The sequence below is a fragment of the Rattus rattus genome, chromosome 16, assembly GCF_011064425.1.
Source record: "Rattus rattus isolate New Zealand chromosome 16, Rrattus_CSIRO_v1, whole genome shotgun sequence".
Lineage (NCBI taxonomy): Eukaryota > Metazoa > Chordata > Mammalia > Rodentia > Muridae > Rattus > Rattus rattus.
The window spans coordinates 33,387,488-33,413,062 of NC_046169.1; the positions used below are offsets into that span (position 1 = coordinate 33,387,488).

A 25,575-nucleotide genomic window follows, 5' to 3' on the forward strand; every position below is an offset into this window, starting at 1 on the left:
ACAGAAAGGGAATCTGATGCTTGTGTGGGCTGAGTCTCGCCTCTGGCAGCTGTGTGACCTTGGGCAAGTCCCTCGACCTTTGTTAGCATCCTGAGGGGACAACAACCCCTTCCAGGACCCTTGCAGAGAAGTCATCGTGAGGGTGTTTATTCTGTTGCTGGTGAACTGGCAGGAACTAGGCAAGGCCTGATAGGTTTGTTAAAATCAAATCCACAAAACCTACACAAAAAACCGGGCTGCTCATCTGGTCAAGGAACTAGAGACTAAACGGGGCTCTGTCTAGACCTGTGGTTCTCAACCTTCCTAACGCTGCGACCCTTTAACACAGTACTTCATGTCGTGGTGAACCCCGCCCGCCCACTCTACAATTACCTCATCGTTACTTCATAACTGTAATTCTGCTACTGTTATGAACCACAATGTAAATATCAGATACACGACACCCCCCCCACACACACACATACAAAAGGATCTCCATCCACAGGTTGAGAACCCTTGGTCTAGAATGTTGTCATGAACCTGAAAGAGTATTGGGTTCCAAGAGAAAAAAGGAAGACCAGCAGAATCAAGTCACCTGGACCCTTGGGGCCCTCAGAGTCTGAACCACCAACCAAAGAACACACAGGGTCTGGACCTAGGACTCCCCGTGCATATCTAGCCGATGTGCGGCTTGACTTTCATGTGGGTCCTAAACAGCTGGAGGGGGCGGGGCTATCCCAAAAGCTGTTGCCTGTTACACGGGATGTGTTCTTCCAGCTGGGCTGCCTTGTCTGGCCTCAGTGGGAGAGGAAACGCCTAGCCTCGCAGAAACTTGAAGTGCGAGGGTGGGGGATGGGGGTAAGGATACCGAGGAAAAAGAGACTGGGGGGGTCCACCTTACCAAGGTGCCTAGCATTCTGGGTGATGGGTTTTTCTGCCTTTTGTTACAGCTCTCCATGGGAGCAGCTAGCAGTTATCTGATGAAGATCTAAGAATTTTGGCCACCATGCGGGAATCTTCCCTGTTCTTGTGCTCATTACAAGCAGTTCATTCTCCCCACCCCCAAACCCTCTTCACCGATGCTAAAGTGGGCCAGCTCCCCCTCCTGAGCATGAGTGACAAGGGACCCACAGGCAGCCGCTGCCGCGCTCATTTTCACAGTTTCAATCTTTCTGGTTCTATCAGGCCTGAGTAGGAGGGGAAGGAAAGAAGCAGTAACCCCAGCCCCCCCCCCCGACTTCTCCAAGTCAGGAAACTGAGGCAGAGAAGAGAGAGGCTTTGTTTCTAGGTGTGGTCTCAGGCCTCCTAAATCATATTCAGGGGCCTGACAGGAAGCTCAGTGGGTAGAGTACTCACTCACCCAGCATACATGAAGCCCTGGGTTCGTTAGATCCTTAGCTCCACACACAGGAGTCAGAGTGGGGCACCCCCCCTGTAACTCTGTGCTAAGGAGGTGTTGCCTCAAGTTCGAGGCTAGCCTGGGGTTATATGGCAAGACTCCGTCCCCAAAAGAAAACAACAACAACATCGACATCATCAACAAAAGTCATAGCCAGCCCTGTCTATGTCTAAAGATAGGACACACTTTATGAGGCTTGAAGAACCACAGGCTTACCCTCCAGAACCCGTCCGCCCTAGCAGATGCCCTGAAGATGACTGTACCTACTGTGCGCAAGACTGGAACGTTTTCTGCTTTTGTCTGCAGCCGCCTGGAACCACATTCAATATAAATACGGATGAAATTAGAATCCCGGGGTTGGAGAGATGGCTCAGCGGTTAAGTGCACTGACCATTCTTCCAGAGGTCCTGAGTTCAATTCCCAGCAACCCCATGGCGCCTCACAACTGTCCGTAACTCCAAGATTTGACACCCTCAACGCTCAGACGTGCATGCAGGCAAAAGACTGATGCACATGAAATAAAAATAAATAATTTCTAAAAAGAATTCAGAATCCCACCCAGTCCCCCTTCCCCCTGAGACAAGGTCTCACTATGCAACCCAGACTGGCCTAGAACCTGCCATCCTCCTACCTCAGCTTCCCAAGGGCTGGGTTTGCAGGTCTACGCCCAGCATGCCAGACGACAGTTCTTTCAACACAACTGAGGCAGACGGAAGCAAGCCCCTGTTTATTCCTCAGACATCCTGTAGGCCTACTATGCACCCCACTGGTTTGTGATCTGAACAAAAGCCGGAGAGAAAATCGCTCGCCACAGAAATTCCCCAAAAGGGACCAGCAAGAGGGTTCAGCTGGTAGAGGGGATTGCTGCAAAGCCTCGCCTTCTGAATTCCCATCCCCGGGACCCACCTGGAGGAAGGAGAGAGCTGACTCCCAAATGTCCTCTGGTCTCTGCACACACACATTATGCACGTGTGCACACACACACAGTAAAAAATGAAATAATAATTAAAAAAACACCTAATAAGAATGAAACCTTCCTAGCGCTGTGACTTTTTAATCCGATTCCTCACATTGCAGTGACCCCTGACCATAAAATTGTTTTCGGCGCTACTTCATAACTGTAATTCTGTAATTGCAATGTAAGTATCTGTGTTTTCCGATGGTCTCCGGTAAGTCTTGGGAAAGGTTGTTTTTTTTTTTTTTTTTTTCCTCCCAGGGTCTCGACCCATAGGTTTGGAATCATTGCCCTAGTGGGTGGGAGAGGGTCTTCATAACTGTCAAGTCGTGATGTTAGGGGCACCTACCCTGACCCTCAAGATACTGAATGGAAAAAAAAAAAAAAAAGACCACACAGAACTGAGGGAGAAAAGTTTTTTTTTTTATTAATCTTTCTTTTATAAAAAAAAGTTGATTTTTTTAAATTTTCGTTTGCTTGTTTTTGTATTTTTTATGTGTTTTGTTTGTTTGTTTGTTTTTTTTGGTAAACCTCCTTCTGGCTCCCCTCCCCCAACTCTGCCCCACCCTCCTCTTAAAAATATAAAAATGTCCAGCCCCGGATAACTAGAGTACAATAAATAAACAGTAGACACAAAAACATACTTTATTTGTTTCTTCTTTATACAAAATAAGGAAACTAGAAGCGTCCGACTTCCAAAAAAGTATAATACTGTTCGTCCTGATGGCTCAGCCTCCAGGCCCCGGGCAGGGAGAGTGATCCGTGGGCAGATGCCCAATGACTTAGCGCCCGGCTCAGGGTCAGAGCAGAGTGGGAGGGTTCGAATCCTGCCAGGGCCCTCAGACTCAAAAGTATGAAGGAGCAGGGAGTTGGGATCTGAAGGCCTGTCCCTGACCGCGCAGCTTCCTAGACAAGCTGGCCTTGAGCCACCAGGGGGCGCCAACTCGCAGGTGGATTTGTCTTCCAGCAAAGCCACCGTTCACCAGCGGTCCTCCTCATTTTTCTTCTCTGGCTGAGGCTTTCCTCATCTCTCTCTTTCTCTCTCTCTCTCTCCTCCCCTTTCAACCTCTCTCTTTCTTCTTTCCTTCCTTCCTTCCTTCCTTTTTAAAAAGAGAAAGCGAGAAATAGGATTTCACAATGCCTCGGCTCGCAGGGAGGGGTAGTACCACGATCTCCGTTCCTTGTCTCATCCCCTCCCCCTCTTAGTTCAAAGAGGTGATGGTTGGGTGGGGGGGTCCGGAGGGCTTCTAGGGTGTGCTTGGAATCTCGACCCTCCAGAATATTGACTTTGGTCCCGAGAAATTGTGCAGGCGCGTGCCGAAGCTCTGAGGGGTGGTGATGCGAGTTGCCTGGTGGGTGCGAACTCAAGAGAGGACTCTTGTGGCTTACCCAGGCGGCGTCCGGGGCTTGGTGGCAGGGGACAACTCGGCCCCTCGGCCTTACCATACGGCCGCTTCGTTGAGCTCAGGATTGGGGTGCGACAGGGGTCCGCTGTAGCCGCTGGTGCCGCTCATGGGGAAGGGCGGGCTGGGCCCGCCGCTGAACACCTCTCCCGGCATGGGGTGCAGCGCTCCTGGCAAGCCTGGCTCCGGGCTCGGCGTGTCCGGGTGCGAGATCATGTCGGTGAACCTAGGGTTGTCCGCGCCGTGAGGCCCAGCCAGCGGTGGTTCCAGCGCGCCAAGCGGCGTCGAGCCAGGTCCCGATGCTGCCAAGAAGCTTGAGTCGGCCGGAGACTGTGCCTGCGACGGCGGGCCGTGCGCGAAGAAATCGTAGTTGCCTCCCGGAGCGTAGTAGTCGCTTTGGTAGTCTGCGGGAGGGACAAGGGAGAAGAGATGGCGTGAGGACAGACTGCCAGGGCCGACAGGGACCTAGGGGACCACGCGAAGGGGACTCGAGGACTCGAAGGCCAGGGCGTCCAGATAGGGCTGTTGGTACAGATGTGCGGGAGAACATACGACTGACCCTAGGTTAGACCGAAACATAATGTGGCTCTGAGGAGAAGCCTGGCATCTTGAAGATGGAAGGGCCACGGGTAAGGCTGGGAAGTAACAGAGAAATACGGAAAGGCCGCGGTACTGGGAGAGACACAGAAGCCACCAGGAGTCTAAGCACTGAGGGGCACAGGCAGCGAGGGAGGGGAGACTGAAGAATCGCTGGCTCCCAAAGACGCGGAAAGGAGGAGATAGCCTGGAGAGGCCAGAGGCGCAAAGCTAAGGGAAGTCTGAGAGAGAGATGGAGAGATGAGTCGGAGACAGAGATCCGCAGAGACACGGGGTTGGCGGGGAGGTAGTAGAGACTAGCCCCAGACTACCGTACTCCGAACAGCTAAGTCCACGCAGAGGCGAAGGCGCAAGTGGAAGAAGAGGGAGACAAACGAACAAACAAGCCGCGGTAAGGGTGCAAGGTGAAAGAAAGACTGTGTGGATAAGAAGACAGATGAGCCCAGAGACAGTAGACTGGGAGGACTAGGAAGGTTTTAGGCTGGGTGGCTGCAAGGCTCGGAAAGGAGCGCAGGGAACAAGCGGCTGGCGCAGCGCAAAACACCAAAGAGGTTCAGACCGGGGTTGCGGCCCCAGCAGGAGAATCAGGACCCGGCAGCCGCCAGAGCTCATGAAGAGGCGGGCAGGAGGCCTGGGCACGGGGCGCAAAGAGCCTCGGTGTCTTCTCCGGCTCCTCTCCTAGTCTTGCCTAGAACTGAGAAAGCCAAGCTCAGTGACATCGCGGGGGCCCGAGGTCAGGACCAGTTGCGGAGGTTTCTGTGGGGGTAAAGCCTCCTGAGTCCTGCTAGAACGCCCAGGTTATTTTGAAGTATCTGGGAACAGAGACCTTTGGAAGAGTTGACCCAAATAAATGCACATTCGTACCACAAATTCAGGGATGCAGGACTCACAGGTCGGGTGCTCAAACCGTCACAATTGTTTCTGTGAGCCCCCTCTGGCCTCCCCCTCGATCACAGCTTCCTGAACCTCCAGATCGGCCCCTCCAAGATTGGGGTGCAGGACCCCACCAAAAGGAGCGCCTAACAGCCTGTTGAAGGGACAACCCGCTTTGTAGAGCAGGGGGAAAACCGGCGACCCCAAGGCCAGGGTCTTGTCTGAAAACCCACACCCTTTGCTCAGTTCCGGGGTCCGAGTTCACAGGCCGGTTCTGGATGTCACCGTCCCCCCCGTCCCCCTCCCTTTTTTCTTTACGGAAAGCAATCTTGAGGCATCCAAATCGGGGTTGGGAGGAGGGCTGTCTGGAGACTTTTCTGGAGGTAGTTTAGGTAACAGCAAAAAACGGTGGCCAGTTACTTTTTGAAAAACCTCAAATTCCATTCTGCCCGAAAGTGAGGAAGGTTGAGAGAGACGAATTTGGAGGCCCTCAAAAGAACGGAAAGGAAGCGCGCTAAGCAGGGAAGGCCGCGGCCCTAGAGCCGTGCGCGCCGCCTCCGCCCATATGGCGGCCGGGCCGGAGGTAATTGGAACAAACGCTGTCTGAAAAGGGCACAAAAGCCGCAGCTGGGGCTTTGTCCGAGCTCCCACGGGGAGCCGCGGGCCCCGCCACCCGGCCCCTTTCTCGCCCGCTGACGGCCGCCGCCACCACCAGGATCTCCCAGTGCGGATTAGGCGGGGGTGCGGGGCTGGGGGTTGGGGTCCCGTGCCCCCATCCCGTTTTCGGAGCAAAAGGGGGTTCTGGTGTTCTGTCCCCCACCCTATCCCGCAGGTCTGCCGAGAAGGTGGGGTCGGCAGGATCAGTGCAGGGTTGGCTAGTCTCCCTGAAACCTTGATTAACTACTCAGGTTGGGGCGGGGGTTTCCAGGCTGGTACCGCCCCCACTATCTCCGGGGCTTCGGGTTGAGATTTTTTGTGCAGAGACGAAACTAGGTGGAAAGATTACACACCCTAGGGCACGCCCATCACCTCACAGTTCCGGCTCCCCAATCTGGGCCCCCACTACCACATTAAAATCACCGTTGCACGTTTTGCCAGCAATTTTCAGGGACCTCGGCCTGGTCTACAGATTAACTTTCCAGACTTCAGCATATGGAGGTCCGGCCTGGGGTCCTCTTACTTTCGCTACCCGGCTTTGCCTGGCTTCACCGCCTCTCCACCCCAGCATTGTTACTGAATCCACCTTTTAAAGGGAATTGCTTTTTGCCTCCGACCCTGGGTTTGGAGGCCCCAAGCAGGCCAACAGCTCAGTGGCGTTGGCTAGACACTCCTAAAGGCTCCACGGAGTGGAAGGCTTGGGGGTCCAAAGAAATGCAACTCCCCACAGAGACCGCAGAGTAGCCGGGGACTGAGACAGGGAAGGGTAGCCGGGCAGTCCCCTCCTTCCTCAGAGAGCTGGTCACACCGAGGAGCTGAGAGGAAGATGGGGTGCTGGGATGAGACACGAGTCCCAAGGAACAAGAGGAGACGGGCTGAGGAAGCAGGGTTTAGTCTATTAACAACTTCCTCAGTGCAAACCAGCCTGTCACTCTCCCCAGACTTAAAGATGAGTTCGGAGCATCAGAGCCCCTCCCCCCTTCGTTCCCCCAATCTAGACCAATCCATTTGGAACCCAGGGCGTCTGTCACAGAGCAGAATTGCTGCCTTTGAAGCAAGCTGCGAGCAGGCAGGCTCCCCTGTCCCCCATGTCAAGCCGGTGGGGTTCCAGTCTTCTTCAGGCTCACCAATGCTACAGGCTAGGAATAGTGCAAGTTAGGCAATGAGGCGGTGGAGAGAGAGGCGTGCTTGGCGTTTGCCAGCCGTGCCCCCCCATAGGACCTGAGAAATGTGCCTCTCCTGAAAGGGAGTGGAAGGTACGCTGACCTCGGTCTCATTGCAAGAGAGAGGGAGAGAGAGAGAGAGAGAGAGAGAGAGAGAGAGAGAGAGAGAGAGAGAGAGAGAGAGAGAGAGAGAGAGAGAGAGAGAGAGCGCCCATGGGTGGGTCCTGTGTGGGCGTGCGTACCTGTGGGTTAGTAGCCTGTGCTAATTAGTCTGTCGAGGAATGGCTTTGTGTATATCCTGCGTGGGTGGGGAAAAATAAGGGTTGCCCTACCGTGGCCCCAAACTCCAGGAAGCCCAGAAGAGCTGTGCGCCCGGGCAAGTAGCAAAGCGTTCCTAGGTGCCCCTTACCTCCGTAATAAGTATATGGGGTAGACCCCAACATCTCAGACTCGTCCAAGCGGCCGCCCAGGGGACGCATGCGCCGCGGACTCCGGAAGAAGGCGTGTCTCCGGGCGCCCAGAGCGCTCAGCTGTTTCATGCGGCGTTCTTTGGACCTTCGGTTCTGAAACCACACCTGGGGCGAAGGAAGGGACAGTGAGACTTCACTGCCATTCCTGACCTCCCTCTTCTCCTGCCGGGGCTAGCCCTGCTGGGTCCTAGCGCCTCGGGCACACTACAACTCCCCCCCAAGCGAGGGCTGGGCCGGATTAGCTCAGGAGGGGCGGAGAGGGGCTTCGCGAACCAGCCAAGGGTGAAGGATTTCGTGGACCCGTGGGGTGACTCATAAAGACCCCGGCTTCCTGGTCCTCGGTTTGCCCGCGGCCAGACGGCTTTATAAAGGCCTCCTGCCCTGCCAGGACCTCGCCCGCCGCTGAGGAGCCAAGCTCCAGCCGATTGTCGCTTTGCCAGCGCTTCGGCATGAGGACTTCTCCCTTTTCTATGCTTGAAGAGGAAGGGGTCCCGAAGGCCAGAGAGGCTTAAGCCATTAGCTAGTTAGGGTGGGGCGAGGAGGTGAACGGAATTCAGAGATGTCTGGCGACCTTGTTCAAAATTCACGTCGTTAGGACAGGGGGACTGGATCAAATCTTTTGGCTAAAAATTCCCCGCCTCCAAAGGGTGCCCAGATGGCCCCCAACCTCGGGTGCACGACTGTCTCTACGCAAGGCCCCCCGAGCTGAGACATTTACAGGCTATGCTGCCCAACGGGAGGTACGCCTGCTGGTCTGGAGTGCTGGCCCGTCGGTCGTACCTGAATGACCCTCATGTTGAGGCCCGTCTCTTGTGCCAGCTGTTCGCGGATGTGGCGCGTGGGCTTGGGCGTGGCTGCGAAGGCCGCCTTGAGCGTCTCCAGCTGCTTGGCCTTGATGGTAGTGCGCGGGCCGCGCCGTTTGGTGCCGGAGTTCTGTTCCTCATTCTCGTTGTTAGCGGTCTCCTTGTCCGATGAGGTCGAGTTGTCGGTCTCTTTGGGGTCGTCCTGTAACGGATCTTGGAGGTCCGGCGACAAACTGCGGTCCGTACAGGATGACACTGCGGGGTGGATGGATTGGGGACAGGACAGCAGCGTCAGCGCGATCTGTCTCCAATTCAGAAACCGGTCCCTGAGGACCAGGCTTTCTGCTTGGACGCTGGGTTCCCTCCCAAATCAGGGAGCACCCCTCCCCAGGACTCAGCGCCCGCCCTCTCTCTTCAGCCCGGGTTTGGTTTGAAAGGACCTTCTCAAGTCCGCAGCTCCCTGGAAACGGGGCACACCCTCTGAAGGACCCTTTCTTCAGGAGTGTAAGCAAAGAAGGGTACACACTGTCCCCTCTCACCCCCACGGCCCCGTTTCTCTTTCCACTAAATAGCTATGAGCCCACCGGTCCTTCTAGAATTTGCCGGGACATTAAATGACACTGACGGGGCCGTTCTAAGTTGGGTTGGTGGGGGGCTCCAGAAGATGAGCCTGGCTCGGGTTTCCCCTGTAGAACCAGCTCCTGTCTCCCCATCCCTGAAGCCCCCTAGCAAATGAATCCCGGGCCTAAATTATACCAGATTAGCCCCAGTCCAGGGCAGGCGCGGGGTAGCGGTTGAGAGTGGCAGCTGGAACGGGATCGATCGAGGGAAGCAAGGGGAAGAGGCAGAGGCCTGCATACCTGAGTTGAGGCTTCCCTCTTTGAGACTAGAGGAGCTTAAGTAGTCGTCCTTGCACACAAACTTGTTCTCGTCGATCACGTAGAGTTCTTCTCCGGTGGACAGTTGCTTGTTGCACACCATGCAGGTGAAGCAGTTGAGGTGGAAGACTTTGCTCCGGGCCTTGCGCACCAGGTCGCTGGGAGAGATACCTTGCGCACAGCCGGCGCACTTTGTGCCAAAGCGCCTGTGGATACAAGGCTCCTGTCAGTGTGAGGTGGGGACATGGTGTCCAGGTCCTCTTCAGTGCTGACCTCTTCCAACCCCATCTGGCTTCCCAGACACCCGTATTTCTGTATTGGTCCAATAGAAGCCCAGTTCTCATCTCCCGGGTCAGGGCTGGTTTGGGGTGAGGTGGCCCTGCGTTTAGTGTGTTGATTTGGGCTATATAGGGTTGTGATGGCTGAGAGTTCAACCCTGAGTGCAGACAAGGGTTTAGGGGGTCCTAAGATGCCCTCCTTTCCCTCAGGTTCCCACCAAGTCTGCTTTAGTTGTTTCAGGAGCCTACAAAGGGTTTTAAGCCCCCGTGGAATAGGTTTTCAGTATTTTTAGCTTTGCCTCCTGGATTGGGGTGTGTGTGTCTCAGATGGGACCACTATGTCTGTCTACTTTTCCTGCCTGCCTGCCTGTCTTTAGCAGCAAGGTGGAGGGTCTGGGCAGAAAGGCCAGAACCTTCCTCTTGTTTTCTAGGGTTACCTGAGAGACCTGCTAGATCCCCCAGCTATCAGGAGCTGGGGACAGAAGATTCTCAGAGGAGTACATTCTGGAAACAGGAAGTCAGTTCCTACACACACACACACACACACACACACACACACACACACACACACACACACACCCTCCTCCCCCATCTCTGGCTCTGGCAGGCAGCAGAACGGGAACAGAAGCAAAGCTGATCTTAGGTCCTGCCCAGCCAAGCCCTGGGATCATTCCAAAGCCCTCTTTCCCTTGCCTCTGAACAAATCCTTTTTCTTCCTTCGGCTCTGGAAGAAAGTACCCCCGTGAGCACACAATGGGTGGTGCAGAACCTAAAGGAAGGGGTACAGGTTATGTGGCAAGGAAGAAGAGGGCTCAGAGCCCTGGGGGACCCCTTCGGCCACTCACACCCATGTCTCTAAACAGAGTGAATTTGGGTGACATTGATGTAGTGAGAGCATTAGAAACCATAAGTCACTTTTGGCCTTATCCGGCAGCATAATTGGCTATATACACCTTATCAAAAATCATTAGGTACTTTGCAAGCATGCCACATTAGGGGCGCCAGGGCCTCTGGGGCCGGGGAGTTTACACGTGTAAAGGCGAGGCTGACATTTTCTCCTATTCAAATTCCCAAGTGCCCGGCCACTGGGGCAGGCGGCTGCCTTTCTCCTCTGCCGAGCTAATCACGCCCCCTCAGTGCCTGGAATTCAGGCTCACAAAGCCAGTCTGGGTGCCGGGTGGAAGTAAGAAGAAAGCGCAGCTACCCCAAAACCCCACGCGTTTCTAGGCTGCCCCTTAGCATTTCCCATTTTGGGAAACTGAGGCCCACAGAGACACTGGGTCCTGGCCTGCCTGAGGAGCCAATATGGACTTGGGAAGGGAGAACAGAGCAGATCTCAAAACAGATCTGCCGATTCTCAGGTTCCACTTCTTCAGTGCCTTTCCAACTAGGGAGAAAATTAATCAGGGGCGAGGGTGGGGGTGGCAAAGGGAAGGTTCTCGTCCCCCATCTCCAGAAGATCCCTTCTTAGCTGGGGTACTTTGGGAGTGGGAAGTTTCTGTTTGTCCTCAGATTACCCTCTGGGCTTAGGATCTCTGTTTGGAACACGAAGCTCTCAGCTGCTCTGAACTCCTGGCTCGCCTTTGGGATCTGGATGGGAGAGTCTTGAAGCTTCTGTTCTGGGGACTCAGGGGTGGGGAAGGGGCCCAGAGCAAGTTGCTCAGCTTCTGGCCTTTGCCATCTGGCCGGTCTCTGCTGCTGCCCGGCAGACCCAAGGTGAGGCGGCCAAACAGCGTCCTCTTTCCTCCTCTCAGCCTCAGCATCCCACAGACAAGAGGACAGGGCTTGAGGAGGGCAGAGGCCTATCTGCCCACCCACCTCCCAAGCTGGAGTGGGTCTCTTGGTCCCTTAATTCCCAAGGAGCCAGGGCGGAGCTCAGGCCAGCCAGTGGTAGGCAGCAGGGCGCGGCGGGGCCTCTTACCTGAAGAAGTCGTTTTTACAGTACAGCTTGCCCTCCCGGGAGAAACACTTCTCCGAGAGGTTGGTTTTGCACTCGCAGCATTGAACACATTTGATATGCCACGCGCGGTCCAGCACGTTCAGCAGAAAGCGGTCGAGGATGGGCCGCTCACAGCCGGCACAGTGCACCATCATAGCCGCGCGCCCCGGCGGCTCGGGCCGCCTCGTCCTCCTTGGGGCCCCTGGGCCCTTAGGGCCTCTCGGTCCCCGCTGCTGTGGCTCTCAGCCTCCCTGGTCTGTGGTCTTCGGTAGGGTCGAGTCCGATACAGATCAACCAAGACTTCTCGGGGTCAAGTCCTCCGACGCTCTCCGGCCTGGCACTGCACTGCCCAGAGTGGCGTGGAGGGCGGCGGCGGTCACAGCCTCATGTCACGGGTCGCGTCTGGGCGCTCGCTCCAGCTTCGAGCAGGTGTCCTCGGCGGCTGCTGGCTTCGGCACTGGCGAGCGGCTTTCCCGGTTGGCGGAGGCGCCGGCACTTTCCCCCACTTTCAAGCGGTCCCGATCCTCATCTTTGTCTGGCCGCCGCCTAATTCGCGCATCCTTATTCAGATTTGGTGACGTGGTGCGGCACGTAGGGGGCCGGGCGGCCAATGGGCGCGCCGTGGCCATAGCAACCTCTTAAATTTATAGCATATCTAAATTGGCTACAGCGTTGCGGTCAGGACAGAGCAAAAAAAACAAGACATCAGTATTGCCGAGTATTTGCTAGTACCTGGTTCCCAAGCTAAGTAAGTATTTACCTTCTAGTTTGGGCCTGGAGGGGTGGGGGCGCGATCTGAAAACCAGGGCTCTTTTTCTCTCTCTCCACAAATATTTTTGGGGGCAGGGTTCCAAGGCCTAGTCAGGGAGGGACCTCCCACCAGGTTTGCTACCCTCGCAACCTGTAGAAGTTCCCTAGGCGGGGAGTGCGCCGTGGTCCCCTTGCTTCCGAACCCGCCCAGCTACCTCTTGCTTTAGACCGCCGGCTCGCTCGGGCTCTGAGCATAGGTGCTGGGAGACCCCGCATTTCTTCCCGCTGTGGCTTCTTTTGTCACTCACGGGGCTAGGGCCCAGCAGGGCTTTTCTCACCAAGAGACTGAAGGCGGGAAGCTAGGGTAGTTATGTGTCTCCGCTCTCCATCCCCAGCCAGGTTGACTCAGGGATGTCACTTGGCCGGTTCTGGGAATCCCGAACGTCATTTCTAATTGACCAGCTCCCCCAGTACTGGGGGAGGTGTGGAGAAAGGGGTGGTCTACCTCGGAGGGGTGTTCCTGGCAGGTAGAAAGGAGGCGGCAGCTCACTACGTCTATCCCTGCCACATGGTCCGTATTCCAGGTCAGGCTGGCAGGAACCGTGGTGAGTGGGTCGCTCTGCAAAGCGAGGGAAGCTGGCCAAGGCCGGGCGCCATAGCACTCCCGGACCCGGAGATGCTCTAAGTTCTGGCCCCCTCCTACAGCCAAAGGCAGCTTTGCGGGTGTGTGGGTGCCAGCATGTGTGGAGGGGTCCGTGGGCCTGGAGTGAAGAAAAGGGTTCAGGCCTTGTTTCTGCAAGGCCAGCCAGGCCACCACTTGCTCCGTGAGAGTGTTTCTGGTTATTTGCTTACTGCTGTGAAGAACGCTGATGGTGCGGGGCTGGGGCCATAGAAGAGTTGTGCCAAGACTTGGCTATGAATGTTTGTTTGGGCGTTTTTTACTGAGTTTGTTAGTAAATATCCACGGCTTGAAAACTATCATTTCATTTTATTTATAGTGTGTTCGCGATCCAACCCTGGGAAGTGGAGGGATTTTTTTTTCCCTTTTCCTTTTTCTTTTGGCGTGTAAAATTTCCTATTTATAATTTCCCGTGGTCCTGCTAGGGTAGTGTATTAAAAATGTGCATTAATTTTTTTTTTGTCGATCTGTCTATGTGTCTGCTTATGTGGGCCGTCTGAGTGTGAGAGGTAATGCTTGTTTGTGAAAGAGTGCAGAACAAGCGTGTAAACGCCTCACATGCATGTGCTTACCCTGACATGAAGGTGTATTTTAATGTCTGAGTGTGTGTGTGTGTGTAAACATGTATGTTCCCACTAGAGACCCTAAGTGTGCTGGGCTGTGTGATTCTGGGCACAGAATTTTGTAGATGTGTATGCGTGTGTGCTTGTGTGTGTGTTTGAGTGTGTGTGTGCTTGTGTGTGTGTGCTTGTGTGTGTGTGTGTGTGTGTGTACGCACGCGTTTGCATGTTTGGACAGTAAGTTTTTACGTAGTGGAGGAAATGTTTGTGTATCAGTAACAGGGATTCTCTTCATGGTTTAGGGGGAAAGAGACTCATCAGCCTAGCCTTTGGAAAGTGTTCTTCCAACTTGGGTAGCTTCTCTTTTGTCAGGGAGACTGGCAGCTGCAGTGTACGGTAGTATAGTAACCAGGACCAAGCAGACTGGATCGCACAGGCCTCCTAGGCCTGTGGAGAGAGATTCTGGAAGCCTCCAAAGGAAGCTTGGTGGCAGTACCCAGCCTGTTTGCCTGGGGCAAGACTCCTTGAGAGCCGACTGGATGCAAAGGAGATACAGAAGGGCCCACAGAAGACTGGAGCCACGTAGGCTGCCAGCTGAGGCAAGCCCACTGCCCGCCTTTGTCTCTTGGAGATTCTCCCCCATCTCCCAGATTCTCCTGGAGTGCTTCTCTCTTTAGCTCAGTGGCTCCCGCTTTCCTGTTCCTCTGGCCCCAATCCTTCTTCTCCTTCTTTCTCTATTTCCCTCTCTCCTGTGCTCTCCTTCTCTTTCTGCTTTTTTGCCCAATTTAGAGTCTGGCATCCACAAAAACACTTCAAAGGCTTCGTCCCATTACGTTGCTGCTGAGACAGATATGTGGAGAAAACTCATACCCTGATGCTATCTATACCCAACCTCCTCCTCCTCCTCCTCCTCCTCCTCCTCCTCCTCCTCCTCCTCCTCCTCCTCCTCCTCCTCCTCCTCCTCCCTGCTGCTGCTGCTGCTGCTCCTCCTCCTCCTCCTTGGCACCCACACCTCACCCCATTTATGGCCACACACTCCCTCAAGTCACCACAAGGACTCTCAGGTGCCAGGCTCCTGTGTCCCCAGCCAGAGGTCTGTCCACCCAGCCCTGCTCGAGTCTCCACACTTGGACAAACCCATCAGCCCACTTCTTCTGGAATGTCCCTGAATGTCAACGTGCAGTCACACTTCGGCAACTGAATGCCAAGCCAGGGAGAGTAACTACCCTGGGGGTCCTCTAGCCTGGCTGTAGCTGTGGGTGGGCCACCTGGGGCTGAGCTGCCAAGGGTTGTAGCATATGAGGGTTGGTTGGGCTTATAGAAGGCCCACAAGGGCTCAAAGGACTTGGCTAGTCACAGCCCTTCAGAGTCACCTGGGTGCCTCACCGATTCATAGCATCCAGCAACATTTACAGACCCCCCCAACCCCGCCCCAGTGCCAGCGTGGCAGCCACAGCAGCCTCCTTCACATCCCCATAGTTCTCGGAAAAATAGCAGACCAGCTATTTTATATATTATCCCGCCCCAACGGCCCAGACAGATGGCCACCCGGCAGTGAAATTCCCTCCTATATGTAACTAATAAACGCTTGTGTCTTAACAGGGTGATGCGCCAAGACTCAATGTCACTTATACAAGATGTTGATGGAATTTACTATATAAAAAAAATCTCCCTTCTAGAGTAAAGAGTATCAACATTACAGCTCGACAGACGGTGCGGGGATAAATGAAACAGACAAAAGACAAACAAGATAATAATCTGTTTCCAATCACTTAAGCCCTGTAGAGTTAGTAAAATGTTGCTTGCATATTCCCCCTTGAGTTCGGTAATTAATTACTGGCGAAGAGACGCACACCTCCCGGCTGGAGTGGGAGTTTCGAGGCCCGGAGAGCTTGGGCGTGGGGGGGAGGTGTCTTTCTCCCGGTCTCCAGCTGGGGACACTGGACAGCGGTGGAGGAAAGGAGGTGCCTCTTGCGCCGGCCGAGAAGGACGTTTTCCTCGTCGCACCTCTACTACTTTTCCCGTGCCTCTGAGATTCTAAAAGCCAACAAGAAAGGGCCATCTCCGACTGCCTGAGTCCTTCTAAGTCTTCTTAAGTCTCTGATCCATCAGAATGGCCTGATTTTTTTTTTTTTTTTTTTTTTTTTTTTGAGAAGGAGCAAGCTGGAGGCAGGGTGGGGGTGGGTGGGGGAGAGGGGTAATCCAGGAGGTTCGCTCCTGCCCTTTTTCTCCTGGAAGCATCTCAGGTGTCGCGGCAGCCGGTCTTCTCCCGACCTCGATCATTACCCCCCCATCACGTATCCTCATCTCCCCCCACTCCCCCACCAAGAGCCAGCGAAGCTTTAACATTAAACAAACGCAGCGAGCGCCTGGGAGCTGCGCTCTCGGCCGGGTCTGTGCGGCAGCGGCGGCGGCGTTACAAATTGTAAATTTAAATTGCTCTCCGGATTCATTACTTCCCCTCTTTGATTTCAGCCAGCCGTGAAAAATTATACTGGTGTACCACTGAGAAACTGCTTTGCCGCAAAGAGCCTGCGCCTAATCACTGGCTTTCCCCCTCCGACAAGAGTGTAATTATTTTGTTTTGGGTGTAAATATAGGCGGCCCCGCGCACAGACACTCAGCATCCCGTCGCGCACGGCCCGCCGCCCAGAGGCATAGGCCCGGGGTAGGAGCGGGCGTGGAGACCAGGCCGGAGCGAAGCGCCCGCCTGGTACTTCAGGACGACCCTGTCTCTAGTCTCTGCCATAGGAGCTACGAACCTTGGGTTTCCAAGCCCAGCCGGGTGCACTCTGGTGCTGTTCTGTGTGGGTCAAGATACAGACAGGGTCAGACCCAGAAAAGTAAGGTGGGGTGCGAGTGGATGAGAATTCTTCGGCTCCCGCAGGACCCATAGATCTGAATGGAGTCCGGAGACCAGGTCCAAGTAGGGACAGTGTCCTGATCTAAGAGGGACACGGGTGACGGAACTGGGAAGTCTGATGTGCCCTACCAGCGCAACACTGTGGACTACTGGGTTTCCAGAGTATCTTTGCAGGGCTCTAGGTCCTTCTGTACCGTGAACACTTCGGAATTAACCGGCTTTTAAACTGTGCGGGGGGGGGGCGTCCTGGGACATTTCCAAACCGGGAGGGATTTCATCCCGCCCCCTCTTCCGTCCTTCCTCCTTTCTGGGGAGAGCCCTCCGAGGGTTGGGAGATAGACCAGTAAGACCGTTTCCGGAGACATAGCGGAGGAGTGCTAAGCCTGAAAAACATCTGGTCAAATATCTGAGCCTCACTGATCTGAGCCTCCTGTCCAGACTGCTCGGTAGCAAGATGCGGGGATGGCAACAAAGAGGGGACCGGGGACGGGACCGGGAGGAACGGCAGCAGCCCTAGGTTACCAGATAGGAAAACAGCTAGGAAGTTGGACTGACCTGTTTTGGTAACGCTAAGCCCTCATGGCCCAGAGATACCAAGCACGCAGGACAGGGAAGGACTCCCCCACCCTTACCTTCCCCAGAGGACCCACCCTTAGACTCTTGGGACCCCACTACCATCAACAATCTACATCTCGTCCTTGGGCTGTAAGACACCGGTTCCTAGGGCAGAGTTCAGGTTCCACGGAAGCCGGAACCTGGCTTGATCCCTCTCAGCAAGAAGGGGACTTGGAAGAGATCAACCAGCCCCAACCCCCCATTTGTAAACCAAACTGACATTTTGCTTAGAGGGGAAATCCCCACACTTAGGGTCGTCGTTGGACTCCAGGTTGATGGTTTCCTTGTACCCGTCAGGGTTGAGAGTTAAGCGTAGCTGAGAATCTTGTCTTCTCTTATCGGGGGAACAAGGCTGGATGCTGCTTGGTGGGGCCCAAGCCCAGGTCTGGGACCTCTTTGGTTCCATAGCACGTAGAATCCATCTACTGGGCCCTGTGAGAGGCTTCTCTGAAGTCTAAATGGGAGGGGGGAGCAGTTGGCCTGTGTTGCACCTCCAAAAGAAGAGTCCTTGGCACACCTAATAATGCTTTTGAGTTTTGGTTTTGGTACTAGTTTGTGTTCTCTCTCTCTCTCTCTCTCTCTCTCTCTCTCTCTCTCTCTCTCTCTCTCTCTCCCTCTCTCTTCTCTCCCACCCCTACTCCCACCCCTCTACTTCCCACCTTCTTTTTGTTAACCTAATTTGGGTTGCTTTGGAATTGGCCCGACTTTGGCAGCTCTGAGTGTGAGTGCGTGCGTGCGTGTGTTTGTGCTTGCGGCGCGCGCACGCGTGTGTGTATTTCTCAGTTGCTAATGATTGTGTGTTGATAGAGTAATGCGGTGGCCTCATTAGCCTTTGTTTAGAAGGTGTTAAAAGGGAGATCCGCCTCGGAAAGCGGCGGTTTACACAGCAGCGCGGCTGAACCCCGAGCCACACAGCGGGCAGGGGGAGGCGGACCCGCGCCCACCCCCTAGGGATGGGGGAGGGGGCGAGGAGGCGACCCCGGCTCCGGCCTCCCAAGGCGGGTGTGTTTACCCCCGCTGAGCGCCCTCGTCTCGGTGGGGACCCCAGCGGGGGACAGCGCTGGCTCCAAAACTCCTGGGAGCTGCTCAGCGGGGCTCCGTGGCCTTTCCCAGGTTTCTTGGTCAGGATGGGGGGTAGGGGGTTGGCATAAGGCTGTTTCAAAATAAGAGGGAAAATGAAGGATTTTTTTTTTTTTGAGGGTCGAGAGTGAGGTATTTTATTTTAAAAGCGACTCAGACTAAGCGGGGGCCATACGGAGTCTCTGGGTCGGTGTGTCCTTACCAATCTTCATGCCCACGACACAGATACCCCGAGCTTTAAGGGATCGGCTGAGCATTTCACCCCATCCCCCACCCCCGTCCCCCGTCCCCCCCGCTAACTTGTTCTCAGATAGCCTTTTGGGACCTTCGTTTTGAAAGTTTCCCCCCGACCTATCTATCTTTCCTAAGACTCCACTGGGAACGAATTTGGGAGAATAAAGCTGTAGCTGACTGCCCTACTTCTGCATAGCTTGGCGGGTGTGAGTAACTTTGTTGACCGGGGGGGCTAGAGGGGTGCCGGTGCTCGTTTGTGTTGAGGCTGCAGAAACAAGCGTCCCCGCAGTTGGCATTTTCTACCTTATCCCTCCCTCGCTCTGCAAAATGCTAGGTTTGTGGCTGAGCCGATTTGAGAAGAAATCCCATTTTATTCTGGGCCATAGGAAAAGACTTGGGGGGAAAATATTTTCAGCAGGCTCAGTGGGTGCCCTTGTTGAACTCGGAACTAGACCCCTTTCCCGACGAAAAGGGAGAGAGAACGCTGCCGAGTTCTTGCGAGGGAGACGGATTGGCGTTCATTGTGAGACTCTTCAATCGAATTTTTCTTTATTCGTGGGGTTTCTTGCATGCGTGTGTGTGCGGGGGTGGGGGAGGCTTTCTCTTCTTTCTGGTCTCTTTGCATTCTGGTTTTCTCTACCTTGGATTTGACATTGCCCATCTTGGGTTGAGACTCAGCTAGTCTGCGTATCCTAGCTTGGTAAACATGTATCTGTCCGGAGTCGGAAATTATAATTTTCTTCCTTTTTTCTGTATGTGTGTCTCATGTTGATTTTTCTTTATTTTTTTTTCCCTTTTGAAAGTCAAGGGATTGACAAGAGACAGGTTATAGGAGGCTGTAAAACGAATTGAAAACCCAAGCTGAACTCTTCTCGGTCACTCGGAACCCCTAATTCTCTCTCTAATCTATCTTGTAGTTAGAGGTGAGATTGAGCGGGAAACTGAGTTAAAACCAGTTCCCTAGATGCTGTGGGATGAGATCAGGATCAAATTCGGAAGACACGGGAGAGACTGAAAAGCCTATATAGCTCGCTCTCCCATCTCTTTTCCCCCTCCCTTTCTCCCTCTCTTCCTCTCTTTGTCTCCCCTGCAGGTCTGTCAGCGGAGGCAGGGGTGTGCCAGTGGTGGCAGCCAGGCTCTGTATGGACGTGGGAGTTGGAAACCAGACAAAGACAGGAGCTGTCCGCGGTGCTGAAGCCGCGCAGACGGGCTCCTGTAACTGCCCTGCCCTCTCAGAGCTCCGGCCTTCTAATCCCATCTTTGCTCAGGGTCTTCCCCTGTGTTCATTTCACTTTTGGGAGGGCTTCTTCTTCGAATCGATGTCTTTAATGGGGGTCTTTCTATTTGTCTGTCTGTCTGTCTATCTATCTATCTATCTATCTATCTATCTATCTATCTATCATCTATCTCCTATTCATTCATCTTGAAGAATAAATCAGCTGATTAAAAGCAATTTCTTCTTTCCACTCCAAATACAGGACACAAGAAAGGTTTCTTTTAATTACACTCACAATAGCTCCAAGCAGTTCATCACCCTCCACTCCCAGCAAAGAAGTGGAAGTGTGTGTTTAAAACAATAAAACCCAAACACAATGAATACCAGGAATCTGCCCTTGCATTTATTCTGGGGAAGAGGCACAGGGTTTAGTTTTAAAATGTTAATTTGGGGGATATTTTATCTTCACAGGAGCTAGGGAGACTTCATGTGGAGGGGTGCAGACCTAGACTCCTACCCTGTGAAGAAGTGGGGCTTATGTGGGCGCGGGGGGGGGGGAGAAGCCAACTTAACCCTTACAGACATGCTAAGGTCTGCTGCCAAACACCCTCCAGAGTTTTTGTTTAATTTATTATTTAAAATTTTTGTTAATGTTCATTGGTGATTTGTCTGCATGTGTGTCTGTATGAGGGTGTTAAAAGCTCTGGAGTGGGGTTTACAGACAGGCGTGAGCCATCATGTGGATGCTGGGAATTGAACCAGGGTCCTCTGGAAGAACAGTTCTCTGCAGCCTCCCTGTTCAGAGTTATTGAGGAGACCATTCTTAGGGACTATTTGGGCACAAAAGGATTAACCGGTACTTTCATTTTCTAGACACTCCAGGTGCCATGTAGGTATCTGGCATAGCACATGACTAGGCAGCCAGTCCTCTCTATGTGGCAAATGTCTGAATAGGAAACTGAACCTCCTCCCCCCAACATATTCCATCCTGGGGACCAAACCATCCTGCCAGTGCATAGGGATTTGAATACTTGCCCTCTCTTGTCTCAGAGAAACACCACATTCCTGAGCACCCTAATGTTACCCTTCATCTGGTCTCCACAGTACCTCCAAGACTCCTTATTGCGGGGTGTCAATCAGGTTCATGGGTTGACTTCACAGGGAGTAGGGTTCAGAAGGATCAGAACTCTCAAAGTAGAACAGTTTGCAATTAAGACTGCATTGTGGCCTGGGACAAATAGCACTTCAATTCTTCTAGACCCTAGCAGTTATCTTCTTATTTCAATCCCTATAGGATTTGTCATTAAGACCATTAAATCTCGAAGAGTACACAACCTTGTGGTGTCCGGACAGTTGCCCTTTGCCCTTGGCTGGCTAAGAATAAAAAGAACAAGGGTATAGTTATAGTGTGTTTGAGAGAGAGAGAGAGAGAGAGAGAGAGAGAGAGAGAGAGAGAGAGAGAGAGAGAGAGAGTGTGGGTGAGTGAATGTGGGTGAGACTGTGTGTATGGTATATAGTGTATGTGGGTGTGTGAGTATGTGTGAGTGTGAATGTGTGTATATGGTGTGTGAGAGTGTGTGTATGGTATATGAGTGTGTGTGAGTGTGAATGTGTGTATATGGTGTGTGTGTGTGTGTGTGTGTGTGTGATAGCCTAGTCTTTACTATAGCCTGAAGAGAGATAGATGTTGATCTTGTCCCCATGTTACCCACAAGGAAACCAAGTCCCAGAGATGCTGATGAATACTGCCATTACACAACCAAGTTCTCTGCTTATTACCCTGCCCATGAATGTGCCTGGAGGACCTGTATTTTCTTGGGGACCTCACTGAGTATTTATGACGCTATTTCTTCATTAGCATGGTCTCTTTGGCTTCCTGGACTGTTGTGGGCTGCGGCCTGGACTTCCGAAGTTGGTGTAGCTAAGTACTAACTTTGAAAACAAGACACAAACGTGGTGAGAAGCCAGCCGCATCCTCCCTGCCAGGCTTGGGTGGGTGTTTGACAGGTTGGAATGAACAGCCTCTTAGAGCTCCAGCTTGGAGTCATCTTTAATTCTTCTTTCTCTCCTGCCTTGGCTCCAATGCATCAGCAAGTTGGGCTCACTGTGTCCCTAGACTATCTCCCCTTCCCTTTCCTTGGTCATGCTGGTTCCAGCCAGCACCACCCAGCCTGTTTTATGGTGGGAGCCTTCTAACTGGACTCTCCTAACTCCCCTCCCCTCTCTTCTATCCTCTATACAATGTCTGAGGTTATATTTTAAAACCATACATTAAAGCTTGTCATTCCGCCTCTGACCCTCCAACAACTCCTTACTGCGTCTAGAATAAAATCCATACTTCCCACCCTGCTGTGCGGGGCCTTTTGTGAGGGCTCCTGTCTCTCACTCCTAACGTGCCCCCCTTCCCATCTCTGCACCAGCCACATCAGCTCCCCTGCTGCGTCTCACACAGACTAGTTTTCTCACCTCAGGACCTTCGCACTTGGCTGGCCCCTTCTGCCCTCAAATCCTTGCAGTGTTGTCCCTGCCTTTGTCATTTGGCTCAATTGTCAATCCATCCATCCAGTCTCCCCCAGCCAGTTTATTAGAGCTGGCCCACCCCCAGCCACTTTCTACCTATTTTTTCTCTTTGTTGCTTTTATCAATATGTATGGTTATAATGTATGTTATATTTAGCTGCATATTATGTATCTTCCTTATAATACCAGCTCCACGAGGCCAGGGAGAGTGTGCTTGTCTTGTTCGTTGTTGGATTTCCTATGCATGACTCAGTACCTGCAGTACAGCTAGCTGTTCAATACGTGCCTGATAACTGGATACGTAATGGACAAACCCACAGTGAGGGGTAAGAGCTTCAGAAAGCGAGTGGGTATGGATGGGCGGATCTGAGCGGGGACTGGTTGTAGACATTACCCATTTTCTTGGGTCTGTGGTGAAACAGCTGGCTGGGTGGGATCCCAGGTTGGGAAAGAGATGACAGAATAGATTCCTCAGGATCCCAAGAGGATTCTCGCCAGATGGGATCAAACCAGAGATTCATGCATCTGTGGCTTACTTTTTTTTGTTAGAGTTAGGGTTCTCAAATCTTTTTTGCTTATAGGTAGGAGCGTGATGATGGGTGAGACTGCCCTTAAAGAAAACATCGACACTAGACACGTCAAAGCTATGGTTCTCAACCTGTGGGTCGCGACCCTCTGGGGATTGCATATCAGATATTCTGTGTGTCAGATATCTGCGTTGTGAATCATCACCATAACAGCAAAATAATTTTATGGTTGGGAGGTGGGGTCACCACAAGGTGAGGAGCTGTATTATTAAAGAGTTCCGGCATTAGGAAAGTTGAGAACCACTCCTTTAGGGGAACACTTCTGCGCTCAGTTTTCATTAGCTGGGTGTAGTATCATGTAGCAGTCCCGACATAGGATCTGTGCCCTGGTTATAGACTCTGGTGTTCTCTTACCGGCCTTGTGACACAGGTGAGCCCCCTTAGCCTTTCTGTATCTCGAGTTCTGCACCTGTGGTATGGAGACAAGAGAGTATCTACCTCACAGAGTGGTCACTAGACTCTGTGGCACACTTCAGTTCTGCTGCAGCCTTAAATAGGAACGGAGAAGGGAGGCAGAGTACCAGGGCAGCGGGCAGAGGGAGGTACACAGGAGGCTCAGGTTTAATGACCGGTCTCCTTTGCTCCTCTGTGTCTTTTATTTGTGGAGGACGAGGAGGAGCAGTGGCTGTGGGGAGGAATCCGTCCCCTCATTTATCCAATGGGACAGAAACTATGGTTGCCTCACAGGGTTGTGTGGGAGCCTTGGGGAGATGCCACGTGAGGACTGGAAAGTGCGACGCACGCCAGATGGATTGCTTTGCGTGTTCTGTGTCAGTGTGTATGAGCATGCACGTGCATGTGTGGGTGGGTGTATGTGTGCATGTGTGTGGGGGCCAGGCATCAGTGCCGGGTTTCTTCCTGAGTCACATTGTGCTTTATTTTATTTATTTTTTTTTTTTTTTGAGACAGGATCTCTCACGGAAGCTGCAGCTCCCTGATTCCACCAGACTGTCTGGTCAGCAATCACCAGGAGTTGTGCATCTCTGTATCTGCCGGGAAGCTCACTGATGCCTTGAATAACTAATTAATTAATTAGTTTGTTTGTTTTTTACAAACAACTCAGATTTTCATGTCCAGACGCCAAGCACGTTCCTAACTGAGCTGTCTCCCAGCTCTCGGAGTCTGTGGGTCTCTTCAGGAGATGCCTTACTTCTCCGGAAAGAGTGGAACAGGCACAGATGAATTCAGTCTGCTGAGTCTGGAAAAGAGGAAAGAGGAGAAGGGCTGCCTGGTTTCTAGAATGTTCCCCGTGAGCTATGCGCATGTACCATGAAGGCTTACTTGGACCCAGAGCTGAGGATGACCTAAGTGGGGTTTCCTTTGGATCAATGTGGCCTCTTTTGCTCCACAAAGCAGCCTTCTTATAACAAAATAAAAATGTTCTACAAGGACGTGTCTCGATCTCTTGCCTGTTGTCCAAAACAAACCATGGTGATGCAGGGCTGGATGTGGGGGCATGGCTTATGCAGGCTAATGAGATGCATGCAAAGCAAAAACACCTACTGTGTGCGAAGGACTGTTCTAGAAGTGGCAGATGTTGCTATGAACAGCCACTGTCCCCTATACCCTAACTGCTCAGAGTCTGACAAGAGGATAAATTTCCACGCATGAGCCACGTGTCAATCTGCTTCTAGCTTGACGTTGCTTGTTTTATTAAGATGTTGACCCACTATGTAGCTCAGGCTGGCTTTGAAGTTTGGGAGTCTCCTGACTCAGGACCCCAAACTGTGAGGACTACAAGCATGTGCCACCATACTAAGTAATGGTTTTATTTTATATTTATTTTTGAGGCAGAGCGCCATATAGCTCAGGGTGTCCCTAAACACGGCTGAGGATGAGTTTGAACTTCTGATTCTCTTTCTTCGCCCTCCTCAGTACTGGGATTACAGTTGTGAACCCCATGCCTGGACATCAGACTCAAGTCTTTGTGTACGCTGGGCTCTCTCTCTCTCTCTCTCTCTCTCGCTTGCTCTCGCTCTCGCTCTCGCTCTCTCTCCAGAGTCATACCCTCAGCTCCCATTATTATTTTCTAACTTTATTTCCTTACCCTTTTGGAAGTTCTGGGGATCAGCTCTACACGTCACTGAGCCTCAAGCTCAGCTTTCTGCTGGACACTGTGGGTATCAGAAGAGGAAGAGATCTGGACTCCTCCCCCTGGCTCCTCCCTTCACCAACCCCAACCTGCTCTGTATTTGCATCCCCTTGCTGCTCCCTTTATCAGAGAACATGCTAAGCCTAGTGCTGGATCTCGCCAAGACTCACATTGTTTAGAAACCAAGTGGGGAGGGGACCCATAATAATAAAAGAAACTCCTAACTCCACATCGATGAGGACGGAGGGCGGATCCCGCAGTGCCTGGCACCAGGTGAGTGTCCCCTTAGGGATGGATGACAAATGGCAAGTCTGAATAAATAGTAAGAAATGCACCAGAGGCATCTGGAGTCAGTGTCTGGTCTGCACGGAGCAGAAACATTGACGATTTCTGCACTGGGACCGAGCCCTTAGGAATAAAAAAAAACAAGGGTGATGGTCCTTCAGTGTGAGGAGGGATGACCCCCGAGCCCCTGGACCAATGCCTGTATCGAACCTGTGGTGGTAGAGGCCAGGATCCATCCATTGGCCAGGTCAGGGCACTGAGGGATTAGTTGGGTAGAGGGCAGGATCACTTCCAGCTCCTCCCACTTTCCTGGGAGCCAATGGGGAGCTCTCAGGTCTTCTACACAATATCCGCTTGTTATTCTGCTTCTATTTTATTGTTAAAAACAAAACAAACAAACAAACAAACAAAAAAAAAACAAAATAAACCAAAACCGTTATTCTTCTTTTTTCTTTTTGGTCTCACTGTATAAACCTTGGCTAGCCTCGAACTCACAGAGATTACCCCTGTTTCTGCCCCCTGAGTGCTGGGATTAAAGCCATGAACCACCAAGCCTGACATGTTTGAAAACATACATTTTTTTTTAGGTTTATTTATTTTATTTTGTGTGTATGAATGCTCGCCCGTTCTATTTATGTATACCATGAGCATGCCTAGTACCCAGGCAGGCCAGAAGAGGGCCCGGGATCCCCTGAAACTGG

General features: G+C 52.8%; 1 protein-coding gene and 1 long non-coding RNA gene across 2 annotated transcripts; one reads left to right on the top strand and one right to left on the bottom strand.

Annotated features, from left to right (window-relative positions):
- Positions 1-2,955: 2,955 nt before the first annotated feature.
- Positions 2,956-11,908, bottom strand: Lhx5 (LIM homeobox 5). The gene is made up of 5 exons (XM_032886669.1): positions 11,377-11,908; positions 9,160-9,383; positions 8,277-8,554; positions 7,436-7,601; positions 2,956-4,140 (listed from the first exon to the last, which is right to left on the bottom strand). Exons 1-5 carry the CDS (start codon positions 11,547-11,549, stop codon positions 3,773-3,775), a joined length of 1,209 nt encoding a protein of 402 aa, XP_032742560.1. The 5' UTR covers positions 11,550-11,908; the 3' UTR covers positions 2,956-3,772.
- Positions 11,909-12,065: 157 nt separating this feature from the next.
- Positions 12,066-23,888, top strand: LOC116885552. The gene is made up of 2 exons (XR_004386023.1): positions 12,066-12,142; positions 23,407-23,888. It is a non-coding gene; the product is annotated as an uncharacterized LOC116885552 (long non-coding RNA).
- The last annotated feature ends 1,687 nt before the right edge of the window (positions 23,889-25,575 follow it).

What these genes read in the sequence shown, in the direction of transcription:
- Lhx5 (XM_032886669.1), bottom strand. Translation starts at nt 11,549, where the DNA reads ATGATGGTGCACTGTGCCGGCTGTGAGCGGCCCATCCTCGACCGCTTT. An exon ending in TCAACATGAGGGTCATTCAG is followed by an intron (nt 7,602 to 8,276) that starts GTACGACCGACG and finishes CCTTCGCCCCAG; the next exon opens with GTGTGGTTTCAGAACCGAAG. An exon ending in CCCATATACTTATTACGGAG is followed by an intron (nt 4,141 to 7,435) that starts GTAAGGGGCACC and finishes TCCCTCCCGCAG; the next exon opens with ACTACCAAAGCGACTACTAC.